At 20.0% G+C, this 12,273-nt stretch overlaps 1 protein-coding gene and 1 non-coding gene across 2 annotated transcripts in view; both read right to left on the bottom strand.

The window, feature by feature from the left end:
* LOC128955816 (FMRFamide receptor-like) overlaps window positions 1-1,193 on the bottom strand; it is a 5,380-nt gene extending 4,187 nt beyond the window's left edge. The window contains exon 1 of the mRNA XM_054301493.1: window positions 655-1,193. Within this exon, the coding sequence (XP_054157468.1) occupies window positions 655-1,109 (455 nt within the window). The 5' untranslated portion in view covers window positions 1,110-1,193. The remainder of the gene's footprint in view (window positions 1-654) is intronic.
* Window positions 1,194-3,296: 2,103 nt separating this feature from the next.
* On the bottom strand, window positions 3,297-3,369 carry Trnar-acg (transfer RNA arginine (anticodon ACG)). Its single transcript has one exon. It is a non-coding gene; the product is annotated as a tRNA-Arg (tRNA).
* Window positions 3,370-12,273: the final 8,904 nt, after the last annotated feature.

Raw genomic sequence — 12,273 nt, 5'->3', positions numbered from 1 at the left:
GTACAATAAAAAAAATAATAATAAATAATAATAAAATAATAATAGTCGTAGGAGTCATCATAACACTAAAAAATAACAATAACAGTAATAAAAATTGATAATAAAATTATAAATATATATACAGTATATATATATATATTTATAAATAGTTAGTTCATTGCTATAGAAAATCTTTATCTACTGAAAAAAAACTATTTGTTCGCTTTATTAAGTTATTATAATTATTACATATTAAAAGTTATAATAATAATAATAATAATTTATAAAATAAAATTTTTATCAAAATACTGACTGTAATAATATATTTATATTTTCAAATTAAATTATAGCCTAAAACCTACTCTACCAACAAAATGATTATAATTTCAAATACTAACAACAAATATTGTATTTTAAATGTAGTTTATAAAGTTGTGTTCATATTTATTATAAAGTTATAAACAGTTATAGTACACAACTATAACATATAAAATACTTATAGCTTTTATTAATATAAATTACTTAAATAAAAATTTTTTTATTAAAAGTATTGATATTTTTTTGTGCAAAATTATCCATTTTTTAGTATCTATAATACAATACATAAATCATATAAAATGATATAATTTATATATATCTTAATTTTCAAATATCAATCAAGTGTTTAATACATACCTTTCAATGGTAAACGTGACGGTCAACCAAATGGATGTGTTTGACGATCCGTCACATATCATGACGGCGTACGGCCAGAGAAGCCAATAGTAGTAAAATTTCAAGTCCTTAATGTTGTCGTAGTGTCGAAACGATAGGTAAAACGTAAAGATTAGGTAAAGCATATCAAATATGGCCAGTGCTGCCAAATACCAGTTGGTCGACGATCGCATACGCCTGCGGGTCATTATGACTATCGTAATGGTATTACCAATTGTACCGATAATCATAATAAGCGGCACAAGTATTCGTTGTATCCAAAAACGTGACGAATCAAGAAAATGTAGATAAACTTCATCGGGTATTAACCGTTCACCGGAGCTATCATTTCCATAGATAGCACTGTTGTTGTTGTTATTGTCATTAATGGCTAATAATTCTGTATAATTGTCTAGTAGTCCGGCACCGGACGTCATGTTGTCGTAACCAATGTTATTGTTGGCCGCATTCAGTGCTGAATAGTTATCATAAATGTTGAACAATGTTTCGCTGTTAAACAATTCACCGCTCATTTTGTTGATTTTATTTAATACTGTATATTATAGCATATATATCACACAAAAATGTCTTTTTTTATCTCAATTTTTTTCAGCAGATGATTATATGGTTATATTAATGTCATATTTAATAAATAGATAACAATAATGATATCTTTTCATATAATAATAATTATTATTATTATAATTATACTTGAATTTAACGGTCAGCGATGTTGTTATATACCAGTATATAATTATAGTATTTGTTATAAGTATAATGTTTAACAATAGGAAACTTACATATGATATATATATATATATATAATTAGTGTCACTATTATTATTAGTATTATATTGAAATCAGAAATCTTGTGTCCATTTCATGGTTTGTTTGCATTTTTCTGATAATACTTTCTGATAATTATTAATGTTTTAAAAGATTTTTATTCGTCCTATTTATTATGTATTAAATTTGTGATATATTTTATATTATTATTATTATTAATTTATAATAACTTGTTTAACAACGTTTGCACTTTAAGTTAGGTTTATTTCTTAGTTTTCTTTCGTTAATTACTGATCATGTTTTGTAGAAAAATTTTAAACTGCAAATTAAAACATACTTTAAATAGATTTTTAATAAGCAACCAAATATCTAGAGATTTGTTTTAACAATTATTTCTAAATATAGTACTTTAAAATTATATACGTTTGAGATTATAGTTTTTGACAACAAACAAATTTACTTTAACTTATTGTTATAAATTATAATACATATAATATTTAGTAAATAAACATATTTAATGAATAAAATGATTAAATAAATGAATTTAATGAATATAATATAATGAATAGATTAATTTTAGATTTATACAATATTAATGTTTAAAGTTTACATTTATTGTTTTTATTAAAAGTTTGTATAAAAATTAATAAATAAATATTTTTCAGTGTTTCACCTATTTATTTCAAAATGTTTTTAAATTGATGCCAAATACAGTATTATAAGTTTAATTAAAAATTTTGATTTATTTTAGACAGTTACTTATGAAAAGTAAAGTGTTTATTAAGTCAATACTATTATAATTATTGTTATAAGTGCTCTCTAAAAGTAAGTAATACTTATGAAAAATTGAGAAAAATATTAGTTTTTACAATTTTTATAAAAATAATTTATAATTTAAATTAGAAAATAAAAAATATATATATACTCTCAGTTCTAAATGTTTATAATTTTTAATTAAATTGAATATATATACTGAATATACAGTAAGTTGTTTAAAATTACTGTTTACTAAATAAAATAAAAACTTATAATACTGATTTTTCATTAAACTTAGATTTTGTATTTTATATCAATATTTGTTTAATAATTATTTAATTATGATTTGAATATATTGTAATTTTTTAAAATAAATAATATAATTATATTGTTATTAAAAATATATTTTAAAAATATAACTATTTTAATTATCGTTAAATACAAAAATAATACTTTATAATTATTATAATAAATTATTAATTATTTTTTTAAGTAACCTAGATGCTTTTTATGAAGTTTAATATTAAAAATGAATCATTAATAAATTACTTCCTAATATCTTATAAACTAAAACTAAAATAATTAATGTATCCATTAATATAATTATTATGATATTGTAGTTTAAGTGACATATTATGAACAATGTAATCACTTATGCGAAGCATAATTAAAGATCATAGACACACACACACACACAMACACACACACACACACACACACACACACACACACACACACACACACACACACACACACACACACACACACACACACACACACACACACACACAAACACACTTATACACACACACACACACACACACATACACACAAACACACTTATACAATCATAAATTTACTATTAGTATAGTACTATATATAGCATATAAAGGATATAAAATTTAAACTAATCCATATTAGAGTATATATAATAGTTTTGTTAAGTTGTTGTAATACTTTAAAAAAAAGAAAGTTTTTTTGTGAATCATAACAAATCGATAAATAGTATTGAAAATATGTTGATTATAAAAAAAATTAATTATATTACAAAATATAAGATAAAAACAAAAAAAAAATATATGCGAGCCAACCAGGATTCGAACCTGGAATCTCCTGATCCGTAGTCAGGCGCGTTATCCGTTGCGCCATTGGCCCCATGCTTTACAGTAAAATTTATAAGCCAGGTCAAGCATATAGTCCAGTAAGCAATAATTGATTTAGTTTGCATATAAATTATGGTAATTTAAATTAATATTGTCTATGTTTGCACAAATTGATCAGCATAAAATTAATAGTAATTATTATTATCAAAATAATGATGATATTAGTTTAATTATTATTACTCTAGTAACTAATGTAATGCACTTAAAAGATAATAATTTTAAATGCAATGTCAAAACTGTTATAAATATTTTTATGTTTTGATACAATGTAAAGATATACAGTATACTGTAGATTAATTTATATTTAGATTATTTTAAATACAATATTATTTAGTAAAAGTGTAGTAGCATATTTTTTGAGTAGATAATTTCAAGTAAAACAATCATTATTAATTTAATAATAATAATATTAAATATTTTTCAAAGATATTTATTTCAAAATTGCATTTCATATATCAATATTTAAGTACCACTTTTGATGGTGACGTCTATGTCAGCAATTTTTATATTATATTTATCATTATGTTATATACCAACAAAAAAATATATCGTGTGATGAGCCTTAATGAAATTTTTTACTAAATTATTATATTAAACCAATTTATATCATAAATGTATAATGATTATATAGATATATATCTCTTTATGTTTTGTGCTAAACAACATAATAAAAAAAAATATTTTATCAGTTGAAGTGATGCTTAAGTAATAATTTAAAAAAGCGAAAATTTAAGTATAAGATATAATACTTATATGTATTTATCAAATTTAATATAAATATATTTTGTCTTTTAACAAATGCATGAAAAATATTTTGTTTTTTAATTTTTTGCTGTGATGTTGTTGTTGTTGTTATTTTTGTTGTTGTTTTATATCATTTAGTCGTAACAATCTCTTTAAAATTATTGTTGGACAGTAACAACAACAACAACAACAACAACAACACTAAAAACTATTAATGTATTTCTTTATCACACTTTGAGTGTAACATAAAAACAGTGGTGAAAACAAATTTAGCACAAAATTTAATGTATATAATCATCATTTACTATTAGTTTTGTTAACAAATGATAGTTGAGTACTGTTATAGGATAGCTCTCTCTCTCTCTCTCTCTCTCTCTCTCTCTCTCTCTCTCTCTCTCTCTCTCTCGTTTACTAACTCACTCACTAAATAACTAAATAGTTTGTTTAAACAAATTGTAATATTTTTGTCGAAAAAAACATACTTATTTAGAAAATTAGATAAAATTAAAAAATTTTATAAATTGAAATTTATAATAAACACTGTTATATTATGTAAGTAAAAGTTTCTTATTTGATTGATTTTCCAATAATTCGTTCAGTATATTGATTTGCAATAAAAATAATAATAAATATTTTTAACTTTTCAGATGACAAACAAAACAAATAAATAAATACAGTATATATTTATAGAGATAATTTGTTTTTAGATATGTGTGATGATTGAATTTCATACAGTTGTCAACCAATTATATAATTTATATCACATATAGTACTGTATGTAAAAAATTAATCAATTATTTGTTTTAATTTTTTGAAAATATTTAGAAAACAAATTACAGTTATCCGGATCACACAAAAATAAGTTGTGTCCGTATTTTTTCAGATTTTGTTGGGGTATCTATACATCTATGATATGTATATATTTCTATATATATTTATAGACTATGTCATAATATTTGTTGATTTTATTACTACAGTATTAATAATAACATTTATTTTATTTTTTAATGTATAAAACTTTTTATTTTATTATTTTTTATTTTGATAAATAACTTTTTGTTGTCATAATATAAGTTAGTGAATGGGTGGGCGCTTGATATGAAAAAATTATTTATTTTATTTTAATATCAAGATTAGAAATAAAATTTTAGCCAAAAATATAACATAATAGTTATTAGACTTAAAAAATATATGTTATATAAATATTAATTTTATTACGATATTACTGTAAGTTTTAGCTTGAATTCACTTAAAAAATTTAAATTAAAAAGTTATAATCTCTAAAATATAAAACTATAGTTATAATAATATATATATATATAAGTTATTTAGCCATTTATAAAATGATAATAATATTAATTTTAAATATTTAAAAAATAAATGCTTTTTATATGTATAATTAATTAAATTTATATCTGTAAAACGTAAAATATAACATTTTATGTATTAATTCATAAAATAAAGTTATGAATAGCAATAATTTCTAAGTAAATTGCATGTAAAAAGATTAATTAAATTATATCAACATAAATGTATTTTAAATAAAATATTAGTGTAAAAGCGCATAAAACTATATTATATTAAAATTATTAACTTATATATAAAAATATAAGATAAAATAATAAATTAAATTTCAAATAAGTCATATAATAAAATGTTATAGTTTTAATACATTTCATAATAATAAGGTATTTATACATTTAAATACATTTTAGCTTTAAGTTAACGGCAAATGTTACTAAATTATTTACACATGAATAAAATACAAATAGTTATATATATTTTTTTAAAATAGCATATTCTGAAAATAATGTTTATTAGATATAAATAAAATAAGCATTAATACAAAAAAACTAAATAAATAAATGATATTTTATTTATAGTTATTGAAAGATTTTATATAATCTTAGTCTCTTAAAAATTCACAAAAAATAAATTTTTAAAAACTTTTTGCTTTAATTCTATTTTTATTATAAGAGTTTTTTATTATTATTATTTTGTTTGATTTTTTTTTATAAAACATTTTTTTTATTCATCAAAAATACTAAACTAGTGAATGATATTAAACTTGGAAAGTGAATCATTGAAAGTCTATGTAAGTGAGTGAGTGAGTGAGTGAGAGACGATATATATATATATATATATATATAGAGAGAGAGAGAGAGAGAGAGAGAGAGAAAGAGTATGAAAGTATAAATAGTGGAAAATTTTGTTAAACTTTTTTGAAAGTTATTTCACAATCTTTATCGTCAATAATAAATGATTTATATTTGAATCAATAAAGTCTATGCATTTTTATGTCAACAGTTGGCTAAAATAAAAATTGAATACAAATATTATTGTTCAGTACCTTAAATAACATTTTGAAAAATTGTTTACTCAAATACATATTATTAATAATTATAATACGTATATATTTAAACATTTATTAATAAATAGATTGTATATAATACTGATATTTTTTAATTTATGGCTAACTATTACAAAAATTATGCTGAAATTATTAAATGTTTAATTGATTTATTAATTATAAATTTAACTAAAAAAAATTAAAAAATATATTTTTACATTTATGAAACCATAAAAATAATTAATGTTGAATAATAATAAATTATTATCATATTTCATGGCAAGTATTTATTGAATTATAAATTATAACTAAAGATTATGAAATATTTTTCTATAAAACTATTGATAATTTGTACTTTTTTTTTATAGAGAAATTCAAATTTTGTTTTGTGTCAAAATAAATAATATGTTTAAATAATGTAATACAAATTATAAATAAAATATATATAATGAGATTTATATGAAAACAATTTATAAATAGATTTTTCACGAAAATAAAATCCATACAAAAAAATTTATTCATAAATCTTTTGCTTTCAAAAAAATAATTGTAAAAATTTTCACTCAACACATAATTATTTAAATTTTTTTTCTGTGAATTTATATTTTTTAATAGAAAAAATAGGGCTTCAAATTTAAAATATTTTAGCCAATAATTGATATAAATATTGACATAAATTTTATGCTACATTTTTTACATGAGTGATGCACACACACACAAAATTGCATTAATTTTTATATGTAAATATTTTTCAGTTACTTTAAACCCTATTATAATGATAAACGTCTTAACAGTTTCTAAGTTATATATAATATAGTTAAAAAAAATTCTATTATATTATCTATCATTTTTTTAAAAAATATTTTGTTTCAAATTAATGTGAATAAATTTATATTGGATATGCGTAAGTTTTTTTTATAGATATAATAAATTATTGAACGTATCATGTTAGTTTAGTATAAATTATAAAACACACACAMACAAAAATATTATTTAATACGTAAACATTATATTAAAACTAAATTAGTTTTTTTAAGTAAATCATGTGTCTAAATTAGCTTATATATTAATAATAATATTTTTTTTGTTAAATTTGAATAATATTTTTTTAATGTTGATTTTTATATAACGAATTTCTTTTATAACATAATTAAATTTGATTTATATGCACATTAAATACGAGATATGTATATATATATATATATAAGTTATATACTGTATATTACTATATATATAGTGTAAAATATATATATGTACTGTAAAAATATAATAAAAAAGCACTTCCCCTGTATTTTTAAACGRAAAAAATATTATGAYAATWTATATWTATATATATATATATATATATAGTATATATATTTATACAGTATCTATATATATATAAAATACTGAAAAAAAAATTTCCAACTAATGCTAATCCTCAACTAATAAATAATAAAATATTTATTCATTATATACAGCATTTTATATGTATAAGATACCATATATATCTTTAAATACTGTAAATATTAAAATTCAAACTGAAATTCAAATATTATAGATTTGTGTTTATAGTGTATATATTAGATTGTATGTCTGATTTTTTTTATATAAATATTTTTTTATGACTATACATATTAATGAATAAACAATATTTTCTTTAATAAAAAAACCAATTAATAAATATAGTTAATAGTACTATAATTTTGAATATTTTTAAATATTTTATATACAGTGGTGATAAAAATATCTTATTTACAGTATTATATTATTAAATAGAATATATTATGTATAAAGTATTAGTAAAAAATCTTTTACTTTTCAAAATAAAAACTTTTTATGTATTCATTTAATATCAAAACCTATTTTATCGTTTGTATGTAAAAATTGAAATAATCATAAAAATTAAAAAGTATTACATATTCATAATAGAAAAATTTATTTTTAAAAAAATTATAAATAAAATGTACCATGGGAATATATAAATATAATAAATAAAAAAAATTTTTTTAAACAAAATACTAACAAGTAAGATTTGCAATTATTTTCAGGCAAAATAAATAAATAAAACAATTCAACACTCTTTTATATTTTAAATTAATTAAAATTAATAATATAAAGACTAGTTTACAGTAAATACAAAAGCAGTTTAATACCATTAATGACAACAACGATAAAAAAATGCAAAAATAAACTCTACATAAATTTGTTTTGGCGAAAACAAAATAATACTTAACAAATAAATAAACAAAAAATAAATAAATCAAATAAACATTAAGTTTCTACTGATTATTTCACTATTGAAATTTAGATTCACATATTATTGATGTATTATTATTATTATTATTATTTCCAATGAATCAAATGCATAATAGTTTATACAAACAATTGTTTCACAGAAATATATTTTTTTCACAAAAAATTCCAACAAAAAAAACAATGAGTCAAACAAATGAAAAAAGCACTTTTAAGAAAAAAAACTTTTTTTTTGTTGAGTCAATGCAAATAAAATAATCATTAAAAATGCTAAAAAAGTTTTTTCTCTCTAAACTTTTATATTGCAAATGTAGAAATACAATTCCCACTATATAATGATATATAAAATACATTATTTCTTATTAAATAATATTTAAACAATATCTTTAGCATAAGTTAATTAATTATAACATTTAATAGATTAATAATATATTATTTTAATTATATAGAATATACAGTAAAATTTTACTTTCTAAAAATTACTTTCAAATAGTCATTAAAACAAAATATAGTCTATATTTGTTAAAAAATGTTTAGTTATTATTTAGATTTACTGTTAATTACTCAAATATTAGTAAGTATATAYTGTTTTATATTCTACATATATGATAAACTTATAAAACAAATACCGTAATAATAATAATATTGTTATTATTATTATTATTATATTATTATTATTATTATTATATACAGTATATAATAGTAGGAAATTGCATTTTTTCATTTCATTTATCTATAAATATAAGAAAAAACATAATAACATCCTTTTATATCTATTGGCAAAATGATATCTCACTGAGTATTTCGGTTTCCATTGATAGTCACAGTCAATGAGCTTATACTGGGATTTATTCTTATGATTAGCTATTAAAATGAATATAATAATAACAATAATGATAATAACATATAGAAGATTATGCAATATTTGACTTTACTGTTGATTATTAAATAAATGTAGTCAAAGATCAACAATATTTTAGTCATAGGAATCAATGTCTATAATATAGTGTATGTACAGTATGTATGTGTGTGTGTGTGTGTGTGTGTGTATGTGTGTGTGTATGTGTGTGTATGTGTGTGTRTGTGTGTGTRTGTGTGTGTATGTGTGTGTGTGTGTGTGTGTGTGTGTATGTGTGTGTGTGTGTGTGTGTGTGTGTATGTGTGTGTGTGTGTGTGTGTGTGTATGTGTGTGTGTGTGTGTGTGTGTGTGTATGTGTGTGTATGTGTGTGTATGTGTGTGTATGTGTGTGTAGTTATGAATTATGTTTATTATTTCCAATTTCATTACTTTTATATATCTATACTGATAGACATGCCATCAAAAATCTTATATAAATTCTGGACACACACTCAAACACAGACACTCTCACACACACATATATATATATATATATATATATTAAAAGTAATTTGCTATTATTTTTATATGTTTTAATAGATTGTAAGCATCTTATAAATGACATAAAAAATATTTAAAAACTAATAATTTTAGCGGTTATATAATGAGAGCAAATTAATTATAATTAAAATCAATAGTAATTGTAATTCTCGTAGCATTTCTTGAGGTTATATAAATTTATTGGACATCATTCGTGTGAACAATAGATTTATATGTTATTTATATAGAGGTTACAAATATTTATTATTATATTTATATTTAATTAATTATACTTTTATCTCAAATCACGTAATATGATTTTATTGTCTTATATACGCAATATTTTTAATAAATATATTTGTCGCAAATCTTTAACTTGTTGTACAATTAATTTTAAAACTTTATAAAATTATGTTATTTATTAATTTTTATATTATATAAATTAATTATTAGTATTATTATTAAAAAAATATTTTTTAAGTAACATGTTTAAAATTTTTGTATCAAATAATATTACTCTTAAAATGTATAATTATATTTTACACTTATTTAATACTTAGTTTCATGTTTGTTTTAAATTATTATAAATTATTTTAATGTATAAATAAAATATATGCAATTACACTGAACAATAAAAAACATAAATATAAATGCTTTTTAAATGTTTATGTTTTAAATACATACAATAAATGTCTATAATTATGAATTATTGATTTTTTATTGTGTAAATAAAAATATGTAAATAATATTTTATAACTTATATATTTATGTATTGTACTAATAAATAGATAATAAACTGTAACACACACACACTGTTTGTATGATTGGTATCTAAAAAATAATAAAAATCTTTAAATACAATAATCATAAGAAACTGTCAAAAACAGTGACAATTTCTTTGGGGAAATTTAAACATAAAAATAAAATTCAGTATTTTGTAGATATAATTTTATTTTATTTATTAATAGTATATATATGATAGCTATTTCATATAAGATACATAACAATTATATAATAATAAGTTTTTTAAACAGATATAATGATTGCTACATAAGTTAGACAAAAATAAAATAAAAATACTGTATAATTTATATAWGCTATTATAATCTATTACTACTAATATTTATGTTTATTTCTATTTTATATTAAAAATTATTATCATTGCAACAAATTTATAATTGAAAAAAACATTTACTTACTATTWTAYATGAATGAAGTTTTAAATTTTTTCTAATAATATAAACAATTTATAACACTTAGACACATAAAAAAATATATATATTTGATTATAATAAGTGACTATTTATTATTTAAATTTTTTGAATAGTTAAACACTTAACAACTTGTTTTTTGTTTGTTTGTTTGTTTATATATCTTAAACAATTTGTTTAATAGAAAAAACAATAACATAATCAACACCAACACCGACAACACAATACACACCACTGTATTATTAACTATTAAACTATAAATATATATTAACTTTATTTAAAAATATAAATTATATTACAAATAGTTTTACCCAAAATTAAAGATTTTAGTATTAATTTTCTTGGATCTTGAATTGTCAGCACTGGTATGTCCTCTCTCTCTCTCTCTCTCTKTCTWTCTCTCTCTTACTCTCACACATACATAGGGAAAGTAATATTTTTTTTATTACACAAATAAGTGCTTAAAGTATACACTACTGTCTGTACTGTTTGTATACTTAAGTGATGCCAAATGATCGTCAAAATAGCTCATTAAAAGTATAGCTCACAGATGATTATGAAGACTACGGCGACTAAACAGTTATATATTGTTTTTCTTGTTGTTTGCTTTGCACTGTTGTTTAGAGCCGTCGCTTCTCCGGTATGTCTCTCACACACATCTCTCTCTCTCTCTCTCTCTCTCTCTCTCTCTCTCTCTCTCTCTCTCTCTCTCTCGCTATTAAACGCACAATAATAATGATAATCACTGAGAAAAAAGCCGTTTGTGTGCCAAATAGGACTACTGTTCAGCGTTTAGTGTGTGTGTATGTGTTTGCCAGTGAAACGGCAAAAGAAAACAACAATAATAATAACAAACAAAATCAAAAACTCAAATGACTGCTAAACCGTATATAACTTTTGATGTAAGAGTTTGGTATCAATCGGCAAAACTGTATGTACAGTATGTATGACTTGGAAATGATACACATATACAGTCAG

The sequence above is a fragment of the Oppia nitens genome, unplaced genomic scaffold (genome assembly GCF_028296485.1).
Source record: "Oppia nitens isolate AA-2021 unplaced genomic scaffold, nextdenovo-longstitch-racon4-pilon3 scaffold2_pilon_pilon_pilon, whole genome shotgun sequence".
NCBI classification, from domain to species: domain Eukaryota; kingdom Metazoa; phylum Arthropoda; class Arachnida; order Sarcoptiformes; family Oppiidae; genus Oppia; species Oppia nitens.
Note: the sequence above shows the minus strand (reverse complement) of the source record. Positions and strands in the feature narration are given on the sequence as shown.